Here is a 13,814-nt window from a genome sequence, read left to right on the forward strand (position 1 = left end):
TCATTCATTTTCATCTTTCCTTATTTTGCCTACACCTCAATTTCACTGTTCTATTTCCTACTATACTATTTTTGCAAACAGCCTTCTCCATTTGATGTGCCATGTTCCTGACCATTTTCTGAGACTATTCAAGTCTACGCCCACGTGCGTTTCTTAATGTCATGGGCATGCCAAATAATACAGACTGGGAAAAGAGCACTGAAGAATGATTCATGCACCTCTGCTATAAAAGTCGCATGGATCATATCCGGTAATTACCAAGAAGGGCAGACCCAGTAGGAGCATTTTCCAGCTCCCAAACCCATGCCTTGCTAGCCCAATCTCTTTGACGACTGAAGGACTAGAAAGAGGTGCTTTAGCTGTAGTCACAGACGCATTTGAAGGCTTTGAACAGCAACCCGCTATCCGGAATTGACCGAAGGCTAAATAGACTCTCTTGCTTCTGATGGTTCTCCAACCAAGGCTCCTTAGCCTTTTTCCCAGTACAAGGGAAGGAGCTTGGGAGGGGTTTTGGCGGGGCTCCTGTAGCTGGACTCAAACCACCAGGAGTGTTTCCAGGTCACTGGGATGGGAAGGATGACAGGGTGGCATTTGGACCATACTGTGATCTCCATGTTGTCACTAGAAGCTTGGTGGGTCTCAAAATTCTGAACTGGGATTCAGGAGAAATAGAAATATCTTCCAAATCTGGGGAAAAATAATTACTTTCCAAACTGAATAGAAAGCCAGCATGGTGTAGTGGTGAGAATGTTGGGTGGGATCCTGGAGATCTGGGGTCTAGTCCCCACTCAATCACAAAACTCATTGGGTGACTTTGGGCCAGTCAGTGATTCTCAGTCTAACCTACCTCACAGGGCTGTTGTGAGGATAAAAATTGAGAGGTGGAAGTAGATTATGTAAGCCACTCTGAATTCCTTGAAGGGAAAAAGGTGGAATATAAATATAATAAAAACCAAATAGGGAGTGTATGAGTGGGTTTCCCTCATGAACAATTACTATAAACTCTCGGGCACTTCCTCTACTCCATAACTTCCTTCTATTCAAAGTTGGGAGTGAGGCTCAAATCTTAAGGCTTTAGATTAGTACACACAGGAAATGATCTAATTTGCAGATCCCTTTTCCTTTTTTCAGTCAGAAACCTGGATTTCTAATTAAGTCAGTCAGTCCCGGCAACCTTGCATGGGAGAAATTCTGTGGGGGAAATGTTTTCAGCAGTGGTGAGCAACATGCGGGCCCTTGGCCCTTTTGGCAAGAGTGAAAAGGGCCTTTCGCTGAATTTGTCACCAAAAAGGACAACAAGAAGGGGCTGATTTTCCCTTGCCTCAAGGGAAACGAGTTGCCCTTTGCTAATAGTATTTGTAGTGCCGCAGAAACATGGTTAAAATCATCTCTTTTTCTGCCCTGCTGAATTTTGGCAGCACTGCAAGAGGGCAAGTGTGGGCCCCTGTGGATTCTGGAGGGGGGGAAACTGGTCCCTGCAAGTTGGTCCACCTCTAAGTGACAGAATTACAGCCTCCAATTGCTGCCACCTGCATATTTCTACATTCCCTCATTTTCATGGGGTGGTTGGACTAGAAAAATCAACAAGGCCCTCCTGCCCGACTAACCTACTGAGCCGTTTGCTGCCTTCTGGGCTATAGCGCAGCGTAGCTTCCTGCATATTTAATGCTCTCCCGTACTGCCTAAAGTATTTTGCTGAATTCAGCACATGCAGGCGCATGATTTAAAACCCTATAAAAATGTTAACTGAATCGACATTCTGGGAAGGAACGAAGCAGTGCAGCACCAAGCGGAACATGCTGTGGTGAGGACTGCAAAGTGTGCCCTCGGCTTGTTGTAAGATGTCAACGTGGTGGATGGGGTACAAAGGTTTTTAATTAATTAATTAATTAATTAATTAATGGCCCTGAGGGGAAGCCTTCACTGCAGTGACCCGGCAGGGTGTATTAGTTTTCTTAGTGTTGCCCCATAGAGGGGGGAAAAAGAAGCCACGTCCCTGGTTCTCCCTATTGTTTTTGTTTTTTAAAATAATTTTCTTAACATATACAAACACACAGAAGAAAATGTAGAAGAAAAGAAAAACTAATATAAACAAAACAGACTAAAGTGAACAGAATAAGCAAAGTTGCCAAGGGAATGATAAACAAATACAGCCCATATATTGCAGCCCCCCAAACTAATTCTTTATTCTTCCCATGCTCTATGAGAATTTGCAAAAAGAAAAAAAACCCTTACTTAAATACAGACAATTGGGCAGCATCCTTCACTGCCCCTGAGTGAGGTAAGTTATGTCTGTGTCTGGAACTCCCTTTCTAGGGAGGTTAGGTTAGCTCCTTTGGAGCTGAGCTTTCAGTGAGCTACAAAGATAGCTCACTATCTTTGTAGGGAGCTCACTAACCCTTCGTCCAAATCTTTAAAGAAGGGTTCAGAGCTAGTCCTTTGGAGGTGTGATTGCTCCTTTGCTAATGCATTGTTGTTTCAAACGGTTGCATGGCTTGTTCTGGCCAGTGTCTTAAAGGCCTCTTGGCCCAAAGGTAGTTTGTAACTGTTCTAATTAACCAGTGAATGAAAAGCCTGCCCTCCAACTCTTTGCTAACACTTCCCATTCTCCTGCAATGCTGCCTGAGAGGCGCACCTCTCCCTGCTTAGTGAGAGGAATGGTCTTTCAGTACCACCTTGATGCCATTTCATTAGACAGAAACAGTAGAGCAATAATGGCCAACAAAGAAAAAGACAAGATAAACAGGGCACGAACGTAGCCATGGCTTCTGGGTGCAAATGGTAGGAAGGCAAGATCTTTGCCGCATGATTTTTGCACCGAGAGCGAGGGCACTTCCCATGGCATGATCATTCCTTCAGCACCGTTACCATCATCATCATCATCATCATCATCATCATCATCACGACATGGCATTTACATCTCTCCTGCGTTCCTCTTGCAAGGAACCCAAAGCAGCTTGCATGGTCCAGCTCGGCTTGGTTTCATCCTCAGGACAACAAGCATGTGAGGTAGGCTTAACTGAGAGCAAGTGACTGGTCCAAGGTCACCCAGTGAGCTCCAAGACTGAGTGGAGACCAGAACCTAGATCCCTCAGGGCCCCAGTCCAACACTCAGCCACTCCACACTGGATCCCTGCACATGTGCACAGACACCATAAAGCTAAGCACAGAAGCAGCAGCGGTAGACACTCGTTTGCCACCTTTGCTACTTTTCTGTGTGCCAAGCTGCCTTCCCCTTCCAAAGGTGGCCAGGCATAATTAAGCGTGTACTATCCACTCTTAATTCACAGCAGCTAAATTCACTCATTAGCACTTGGTGATGGACCCTCTGGAAAACTCTCCAAGGAAATAAACTTTCACTTTAGTCTCTATACCAGTGGAACTGCAATAACAATTAAAAAGCTTACTGAAACATAGACTTAAGTAAACATATATAATAACCCCAAGATATCATGGTGAGCATTCATAATTATGGTAGCTCCACAAATGAACACTCCTCATCAGTGAATTACAAGTCAATTTGCCCAGCGATATTCATTTCCCACATCAAAGTCCTGCCTCACCCTTCATTTCAAGTTCTGAAGGACAGCTAACCCTTTCAATAATGTTCTTCCTGGTAGTAAAGAAGGTTAAAGCACTTGCAGGAAAAAAATATGCAGACGATTCTTTGCTTAAAGAATTTAGGTCACAGCTGAGCAGGCTTCAGGCTTGTAGGATTACGGTAAAGCCCATGTTTCTCTGGTCCCACTCTATTTGCAATTCACGTTTCTGTCCAATTTTGCTGAGCACAGTCTGCACATCTGCCTAAGGTATCACTGCTGTTGGGGCCAGTCACACATCTGCTGAGCACTCAGTGCACATGTAACGCTTTAACCTATGCAACCATTCTTCCACCAAATGCACTCATCGCTGTTGGGTGTAATCGACAAACCAACAAATCCTTCAAGGCGACCTGACCCGCTGCCTTCTTGCATATGCATCTCTTACGTGTTCAGCATGTTAAGGGCTCTCCTCCACGCTCCTTTTAGGTTATGCAACTTGCTGTAAAAAGCAGGGCCTTGTCACCTTTCCACTTGACAGAAGATCATTTTTCTTTAGCATTGGCAGAACTGCCCGACACACACACACACACCTCTGGACCTGGATTCTCAGTTTAATACTGTGAAGACTTCAAGGAAACTTACAGAGCTGCCGGAGCCGGACACACAGTGCCCAGCCCTGTCTGAGTGAAGCTGAGCTTGCTGAGTCCCCTGCCTGTGGTGCACCCTTGCAGACCTCCGAGGAAGCATCTTGTCCACTCCACTGTCCCGCAGCAGAGGGGCACAGAACTTCAAGCGGTATCAACGGCAAAGCTATATCCTGGTTAGGGAACTCTGTCTCCTAGTGGCTGAAGAAGTTACTAGTGTTTCTCCTTCGTGGATGCATTAAAACTAATTTAAATTAATATGTTTTAAAAAGAAATAACTCCAAGATGCACATTCAAAGCACTCCATTAGTATCCATACCTAGGTTTCACAGTCTTGGCACACTGACCTGGACAGCGGAACATAACTGAAAGACAGACACTCTCCTTTATTCTAGCCATCTGTTAGTATATCAAAAATATTCAGATTTAAATGCAGTGGGCATCATTCTGAGTGTACAATACATGTTTGTATTTTAAGATGTGGGCATAACTTGGAGAAATAAAGAAATACAAATTAAATTGCATTCATTTGCTTTCTACTACTGCAGAAGGGCAAGGAGAAAAGACAGTTTTCTATTTGTATTTTCTTTCCACCATTCTACAACTTGGAATATTGCAATATTAGAATCCAAGACTTACCTGTCATGCCTGAGGGCCCTCATGTCAACATACACAGTGGTTGGATCTGGGCCAGACGTCCCCTGCAAAAGAGCACTCGTTAGTTAGCGCTCTGCCTTGAATGGGTGCTCTGCATTCTACTTACTATACAGTTAAAAAAGAAATATTAGGCACAGTGCAATAGTAAAAACATGGAATGCATTAGTACCAAGGGGAGAGCAATCTAAACATATCGTCCTTGGCAAACCCATTAACCAGTTGGTTATAAATATACATTTCCAGTTGCCTGTGTTATTCAAAGCTTGTGACAACATAAAAGTCATGAAAGGTACACGAGTTTGGCAAAATAAAGAGGGAGGCAGAATCAGCTGAAGGCACACAGTTCGTAATGGTAGAAGCAAGAGGTCAAGTGGGATGCGTGGACTGCTTGAGACACACATGCAAAGTCTGATTAACAGTCGATGGTATTAAAGAGTTGGACATGTGGTATTCACAGATATGGACTGCAGAAGCACTTATTCTGTTCCTTTTTAAATCATCCTACTGCATTTTATTAATAAACATTGCTGTTTTCCTGGAAAGCTCTTCTAAAGGTAAATTGTCCATTCGTTTGAAGCATCTTCTTTCGTAGATGACACCCCTTGCCCCGTTTTACTCCATAATTGTCCTTTCCTTCCCCAAGTGCTTAACCTCCTATGGAGCAGTTTCCTTCTGCTTTTGCTGCCAAACTAGAAGTAGAAAAGTAGGAGAGCACGGTTTATAGAACAAGACTGAGTGCCACGTCCAGCCGTGCCTGCTGCAATTAGACGCTGAACGCGTCGAATGACGTGGTTTCCTAGGCAGTGTCAGGATAGGATGCTACACGGATGGCCTGTTTCTCGGCACCCATGTGTGAGAGCCACTTGACCATGGTGGATACTTCGAGTGTGCAACAAATGTCTGTAAACATGTGGAAAAGATGTGCCCACAGAAAAGGTAAGCCCTAAAAGTGCATCAGCCAGGGGCCAGGATTTGACTCCATGAGAAGTGGTTGTACGCTTGCCAGCAAAGCTGCGTTTGGATCAAGGCCGTTCTTCGGCTAGGAGGGAACAACCGCTGTGTCAGCACCATGTTAGGAAGCAAGGATCCTACCCAGACCGGAGCGAGGCTGACTAGACAGCACACAGTGAGGGTTAACACGAGACAACAGCACATTCCCTTCTGAGGTTTCCCAGGTGCTTCCTGGCAGTTTATTTTCTCCTGTGTGCCTTCCGTACACGTTTGATACCAAAGGGAGTACAAGACATCATAAGCAAGGAATACTTTTTAAACACTTTTTAAAATCAGCACCCACCACCAAGACAGCAGGAGAGAGTTACGGGAGAGGCGACATGCACATTAGCCACTTCAGCTTGTTATAAAGCCAACACAAGACACCAATCCTATCTAGCTGGCATAGAAAGTACGGTTTTCAGTGCGCTAATAGACTCAGCAGTGTAACAGACTAGTGCTGAGAGGAGAAGCTCGTTTCAAGCATCGTTAATGGAGCTCGGAGCGCAGGGCTGGAGTCAATCTATAATTACCACCTTAGGAAATGTTTTCATAGTTGGCCAGAACCAGTTTATAAAAATCAATTCTGACAGTTTGAACATTGATGCTAAACCTATTTTTTGTTTGTTTAATTTCAAGGGTGTTACTGAAACGATGGCTAACCTTGGATAAGGCTGCATCCAGGTCAAACCTGTGGCTACTTCCCTTTCCCTTCCTGCACAACAGCCAGGGTGGAAGGGGTTTGACAATGCACCAAAGATCTCCAGACTCCATCTAGTCTGTCCCACTGTTAGGAGTGGAAAGGCGGATATTTTAGGGAACACAAAAATCCCCTACCTGCTCGGCCAGTTTCCCCAGCCTGTGTGGCTACAGCAGCAGAAACAGGAGGGATACCAGGGAGAAGGAAAGGCAGAAACACATGGAAAATAATAAAAAGAGGGAATGAAAGGTGGGAGAAAAAAAGAGGATAATGCGAAAAGCAGGGAGTAAAATAAAAGGAAAAACCATGTCAAATACAGGAATTGTATAAATTAAGCCATTTTACCATTTAAAGGTTTAAAAAAGAAAAAAATGAGATGTCAATATTTTAGTAGAGCAAACAAAAAAGACTATAACAGACTCGCTGACCTTTGACATACGGCGTTAAGCAATTTTGGAGACAGTACAGACAATATTGTTAGTGGACAGCATGTGCTGAGAATCGCTCCATCTGTCAAGTGGAACTTAAGGGCATGCTTCAGCCTTGCTCTTGCTCAGCTTTTCCCAAATATCTGAGAGACATACTGGCACACCTTTTGGGGGGGGAGGGGGGTTAAAATTAAAAAGGCAGGCTCCTTTCCACACCTGAAAAGTCTCTCTGTGTGCATGTGTGTGTGTGTGTGTGTCTGTGTGAGAGAGACAGAGAGAGACAGAGAGACAGAGAGAGAGCAAGAGCTACATGGTCTTAGTGAATGCCAGTCCCTTTCCCATTCTGTAGGAGTCATCCTCTAAGCATGCCTTCTCTCTGTGCAGGTAATTCTGCAGCAAGAGGACTGAATGTAAGAACATCAGAAGAGCCATGCTGGGCTCAACAAAGCTTCACAGTGGCCAACTAACCGCCCATGCGAGACCCACAAGCAGGACGCGAGGGCCCAACACCCTCCTGCCCCATTTCCCTAGCAATGGGGGTTCTCCTACTGGTAGCAGCCTAGAGCCGTTGGGACAAGTGGCCGCTGATGCCTTCTGGTCTCAGTTTGTGCCGAGAGCGTGAATGGCCCATGTCCTGTGAAGGCTCCTTGGAAGGGAAGTGGGAGAATGAACCTTGAGTAGCTGGACTGAGAACCCTCTTTTGCAGCCAGTTCCCATGAAATCACTTGTTCTCTTAGGGCGGGGATGCAAAATCTGCAATCCTCCAGAGCCTTCACTGCAGTCCCATCAGGCTACCCTGGCCCCATCGCCACCACTGAATTTCATCCCCGCCGTCCCCGGACTTGAAATCCAACTGCACTTTCTCCTCCTGTACCCAGAAACCCTGACGTGGGTTGTTCTCTCTCCACATTCACGTGCACATCTCATTTGCATGCACACTAAAGGGCCTTGTGTCCTCGGACACCCCTGTGTGTGAAAAGGGGCATGTGGGCAGGGAAGAGGAGGGCGTTTGATTTCAGGAAAAGAAAAACCCTGGCAGAAGGGTCAAAGCAGGGCTGCAGGAGGGGAAGCACATGTGGGCAACAAGCCAGCTAATCTGGGGCTGGGGTTAGGAACAGGTGCAAAAGGGCCCCCCTCAGGGTCCCCACAGTGGGATGTCTGCCCACACCACCTCTGAATCAGAGTCCTTTTTGTATGTTGAATTGCAGGAAGAGTTCAGTAACGCCCATATTTCACTGCTACAGAGCACTATTTTATGTCCACACATAAACTGAATATGCCTTTGTCGGTGTCATGGTTGGGGGTCATCAGCCCCTGGTCCCAGACCCATAGCTAATCAAGGGGAGAGCTGCGTGCCAGGCCAAGACAGGTGAAAGGATGTGGCTGGACTGAGGCTGTGGAGACAGGACATCCTGGAAGGCCATTCGGGGAGGTGAGGCACACACCACTTTTCAAAATGGCCCTTTGGCAAAAATAGCTGATAATCAGGGCCATGTCCTTTCACTGGCCTTATTAAGGTCCTGCAATGGCAAGCAGTAAGAGGACAGGATGATGGATGTTCTTACTGGGGGCAGCATCTAAGGATAGTCCTGTGTAGACCAACTGAAAGGACTGAGGCTTAAGTTTGTCACCAATAATTGAGGGCCCATTCATTTCCACCACGCAGGACTAAGACTGATGCTCCCCTGAGCCAGTGAGTCCATTTTAAGCCTGTCCCTTTCCAGCCTGCAGGCAGGGCTCCATATAAATGAATGGGTCTCCATATAAGGAACTTCCTGCACACGAAACTAGATGTCCAGGGAGATGCCTTCACCTGATTTCTTTTTGTCATGCTGTTTCCTATATATAGGGACCTTTCCCCCTGGGTGTATCAGTCTATCACAAAAACCCTACACCTATAGTCTGCACAGAATTACCATCATGAAGGTAACTGTAACATAAACTCCTCCAGTCAGGGAATGAGGAAAAATTAATGTGCTTCTCATGTCTATGCAATTTTCTTAATTTTGCACTTTCTAATCCATATGCAAACCAAACCACGGTTATTCTTTGTAATTCAAATTTCTTCACATTTTGCAATGGAGTTCTCCAAAGAAATGCATATAACATGAGTATATTATAGGAAAATGCACATAAAATGTGTATATTAGTGAAAAGAATGTTAAAATGCATTGTATTAAGAAAATTACTTGCACAAAATGTGTATGTTAGACATACAATAATGCACATATTAGAAGTATAAACAAAAATGTGCAACATTTTCATGCAAACATTTTTTGTAAAAACTGTTAACATTTGGGACAATCTGAACTCAACATGGGAACAATCAGAAACTGAACAAACTGAAACTGTCTGATTTGGCTGTTGTCAGATATTACCAACTAATGGAAGCCTGCATTCTCCAAACCTAGTCTAATTTCTGTGAAGTAATCTGCAAAATACTTACTGCATTTATACCTATAGCACTTTCTAACATTCAGTTCTCGGGATCTCCTTCTTCCTTCAGTGAGTGGCAGAGAATAAGGAATTGTGGCTCACAGAGGCAAAACTGGTGGTGTGAGCTATTCCACTGCTTCAATGTAAGGTTGCCAGGTGGCTTGCATTAGACCAGTCCGGTACATTTCACTCTTAATCCCAAGCCCACACTCCAATGATTTACCAAAGAAAACAGTGGGATTCAAAATTAGCAGAACATAACATTTGGGTAAACAACCCCATTATTATTATTAATGCAGTGGCATCTTTTACATTCATCCCTGCTACCCAAATAAGAGAGCAGCGGGATGTCTTTTTATATTACACCCATCAGAGCTGATCAGCTGATACTACTCTGCCTCCCTCTCTCTCAATAGGAAGAGGAGCGTTGGCTGCAGAAGGAAGCTCCCCCCACAACTGCAAAAAAGACGGCATGTTCTTTGCAGCTTTCCAAGCTGCTAACGTAACACAGGATGGCACAGAGATGCGCCACTCAAGGTTCCTGACAGTCAGCGGTGCCCCAAGGAAAATACTGTTGCCCAGCCCACGCTCCCCCTCCTCGACAGCAGTGCCATCCCTGCTATGCCTACTCAAAACACAGGGAGGTCCTGATCCCAACATGTAAAGCATTTTTGCAGTATATGCACCTACAATTCATTTGGTTAAATGCAGTTTGCATTTACAAGCTGTGTTTTCTCAGTGCAGAAACTGCAAGGTTACAAATGTGAATAGGAATGAGAATGTAAACAACAATAACTTTAGTATATCTTCAGCACCTTATGCTGAGATCTTGACCCATGCAACACATTATTGTTATTGTTATTACTTCAATCCCACCCATTTGCAGAGACTGGGAAGTATTCTCAACTACAGGGCCATGAAGCTCAGGTGCATGGGCCAAATCTGGCCAGATAAAGTCCCAAAGCAGACCCCTGGGATCCCAAAGGGAGCTCTACTCCCTTCCCCTGCCCTCCCCCGACCCAAACATTCGGTGGTTTCTTGGCTGTTGTGCAGCTTCATAACCCCCTTTTCAAAGGCTGAACGGCATAATCTAAGGCCTATGTATTGGCAAGAAGAGCTTTAAGCTCTACCATGCTGGCATTTTTGGCACTACTGTTTTTGTCTTCAGCCTCCACCAGCACTGGAGCGCAGCCCCAAGAACTTCTCCAAAATGGAATCTGGCCCTCGGACTGAAAGAGGTTCTACACTGCCACACTGTGTCTGGCAGTGGCCTCTCTCAGCGACCTTTCCGAGCTCAGCTCTTAGGAATGATTTAACTGGATGCACAATGGAGTGAACACAGGACCTTATGCACACGGAGCTGTACGTGAATGGGCGCTGCTCTGACTGGTGGTCCCTCCATACTCTGTGCTCTTTTATGTTCTCTGCAAGGCAGGCGCTTCCTCTGGCCACATATTATTTTCCCAGAGCGTGTGGAATGCCACTGATGTTCTATATAGTCTGCCATAGCACTGTTAGGAGGGTAGGGTATCAAGGGCGATGATTTCCATAGTGGGAACTCTTTGGCATCAAGGAGATAAGACTGCCAATGGTGTAATAAAGCCAGTTCATACTAGTTGTCACTGTGTCACAGAGAAAGGAATCATTCTAAGTGTGACACTCAGATGCATATCCAGAAAAATACCCAGGCACAGCCAGAGGTATCTACTATGGGTATATATCTGAAGAGTACTGGTAGAGCAACAGCTTTTCTCACCAATGGCCAGAAACAGAGTGCAGCCTTCCCAGAGCGCAGAAGCGTAAACACTTGTTGGACACACCCAATAGTATCAAAGCAAACACATTTCTTTAGAAGAGAGAAATTGTTCAACTCAAAGCAGGACTGTGCATTCTCAGTTACTTTATAGAGCTGTGAGGAGTATTGATTCACAATTTCAGACTAGGGGCTAGTAACTCCTATGACTCAAATGAGAATGAATAGAACAGCAGCACTGGCATTCTTGGTAGACTCCCTGACTCAGCCTTGGCCAATGCAGCAGCCTTCTGATGTGCTGGGCTGGGGCTACAATTTCCCATAATCCCTAGCAAGCCTGGCTGACGTGAATGCCTGCATAACATTTCTGAGGCTGGCACTGTATTCGTTTTGGCTGCTATTTGCCTCCACATTGCTCTGCCACTGGGAGAAGCAGGCCATGATGGAGACTAAGACCTATGATACTGCTTGATGGACAACAAAAGAAGGTGGTAGCCTCTGTTCCATCCACGTTTACTCTTTTGCTGGGGTCCAGAACAATTAGGGACAAGCTTCGTCCCTCTGTAATGCAGCAATGGGTGGAGAAAGGAAGAGTCAGGAGCGAGACCTCACAATGAATAGGATGGGGAACCTACAAGGAACATGTGGGCCTCGGTGCACTTTGCAAACGCCACCCACTGCTTAGAAGTAGAACACAGCAGGTCTTGATCAAGGCACTGAGGAACTGGAGAAAGTAGAGGGTTTCCATCCCCAATGCAGAAAAAAGAACGCCTACCGGGAGGCCATCAGTGAAATCTTTTATAGCATTCATAACCAGAAACATTTTAGGAGAGAACAGCAAAGCCCCATGTGCACTGTGAAATGGTACAGTGGAGACAAGGACTGTACCATGTGATTTGCTTCTTAGCTAAAGAGGAAGCTGGAAGTTAGAGGTGAAAATAAATACTCAATACTCAGTTGGTAGTAACAGACACAGCCATGAACCTGCAATAAAGGGTAATAAACTACTAGCATGGTTTTCAAGTGATGCATGTGTGAAAATAAAATCAAACAGGAACAGCACTGGAAAACAGTGAAGAAACAGGTGAAAGTCCCAGGAGCCTGTCTCTTGAAAGTAAAGAAAAAGGAGGAGGTGGGCATTCGACTCTGTTTTGTCACAAGAAACACTGTAGTTGGACCCGATGTGGCTTTATGACAAATTATTATTCCGATCTTGTTCATCACCAGCCCGAGGTCTGCTTCTCCGCCGTTTGTCTTCCTTCTTTACCACTTTCATTTAAAGTTTTTTTCCTAGACTGCAGCTTTCGATCAGCCAGCAATGTTTGGTTTGACGGAAAAGTGCCGGCCTCCACTGGGCCCTTGGCATGGGGCTGCGGATCCGCCTGTCCAGCTGGCACTGTTGCTGCGCTTCTTCCAGTCCCTCGCACTCCGCGGTGGTAATTCTCACTGCAGGAGCATCTCGGCTCCCATTCAAAGCATTGCAGGCACAGGCTCTGTTGCAAAAGTACTTCTGAATGCGCTCGCATTAGAGAAGGGAACCAACTGGCTGAGCTCTCATCTCTGCCATGAGCTCCGTAGGTGGCCTCTTAAGCAGATCAGTAGCCCGAGCCTCAGGTCTGCAGCTGCAACATGGTCACTGTAGTACAGGCCTGCCTTATAGAACTCTTGTAAGGATTTCTGTGATAATGAGTGCAAGGAACTGTGAACAGCTGAAGCTTCTATGTAAATGCTTAGGGTTACTATTAATTCTGCCAATTCCTACGAAAGGATAAACGCAGACATTTCATCTGTCCTTGACACATGCCGCAAGAACTTCAGTCACTCAAGTGTGATTTTAGGTGGTCTGTATGAGTTGGATAACACACATATATGTCCGTTTCAAGTTACTATTCTACACACAGGAAGAAACTGATTTTGAAATACGATACTTAAAGCACTTGGAAGACCAGCTTTGTCTACAGCAATAAGATAGACTTTTCCAAATTTAGTAACTCTTGTATAGACTTTTTATTCCATTGCTTTTTAAAACCAAGGCAGAATAAATGCTACAGATGCAATGTGAAGGCTTTATGGAAAATGCTCATTAACAAAAATGTAGAGAAAAGTACATTTATTGCCATATGAAAGAGGAATATTAAGTACCCCATGCATTGGCTAACCAAGCTGACTTGTGAGCAAAAAGAACAGAGCCTTATGAAAGTGCTGCTTTTAAGACAGTTGCCAGGAAAAGAGGATAATCTTACCTGCAAACATATAGCCAGGTTAACTCTGCAACCGAATGATGTACTGACGGCCCTGGGGTGTAGGCCCAGATCTTTAAAAAGCTTTGAAAAAGACTGTGTCAGAGCTATGCGTGGCCGTTCTTCTGCCACAACCACACACGTACGCACTCTTGAGAGGTCCAGACCCCTAGCCTAGAAACAAAGCACAACCTCGAGTTATCCCAAGGATGATGCTGTCGTTTAGTCGGTTATTTTGGCAATTTTAGAACCAAGTGTATTGAATGCAGGGCAGCAACCATTAAATAGCAGGCTAAGAACCAACCTCCCACCCCTTTGAAAGGCATGGGGAGAGGGGGAGTTCTAAACAGTTCAGTTCTGCATTTCTGATCTCAAAATTTCAAGCAAGAGTTGAACAGAACAAAGTTTGCATTGTAAAAGAACC

At 45.1% G+C, this 13,814-nt stretch overlaps 1 protein-coding gene across 10 annotated transcripts in view; it reads right to left on the reverse strand.

Moving 5' to 3' along the window:
- Positions 1-13,814, reverse strand: part of DIP2C (disco interacting protein 2 homolog C) — a 323,243-nt gene that overhangs the window by 14,426 nt on the left and 295,003 nt on the right. For 6 of the 10 annotated variants that reach the window (XM_044424777.1, XM_044424779.1, XM_044424778.1 and 3 more), the window contains 3 exons: positions 13,394-13,564; positions 6,671-6,700; positions 4,826-4,887 (listed from right to left, as the gene is read on the reverse strand). In XM_044424777.1, the coding sequence (XP_044280712.1) occupies positions 4,826-4,887; positions 6,671-6,700; positions 13,394-13,564 (263 nt within the window). The remainder of the gene's footprint in view (positions 1-4,825; positions 4,888-6,670; positions 6,701-13,393; positions 13,565-13,814) is intronic. The other 4 variants (XM_044424783.1, XM_044424780.1, XM_044424773.1 and 1 more) reach the window with 1 other exon arrangement.

Source organism: Varanus komodoensis, unplaced genomic scaffold (genome assembly GCF_004798865.1).
Source record: "Varanus komodoensis strain SLA01 unplaced genomic scaffold, ASM479886v1 scaffold15, whole genome shotgun sequence".
Taxonomy (NCBI): Eukaryota; Metazoa; Chordata; class Lepidosauria; order Squamata; family Varanidae; genus Varanus; species Varanus komodoensis.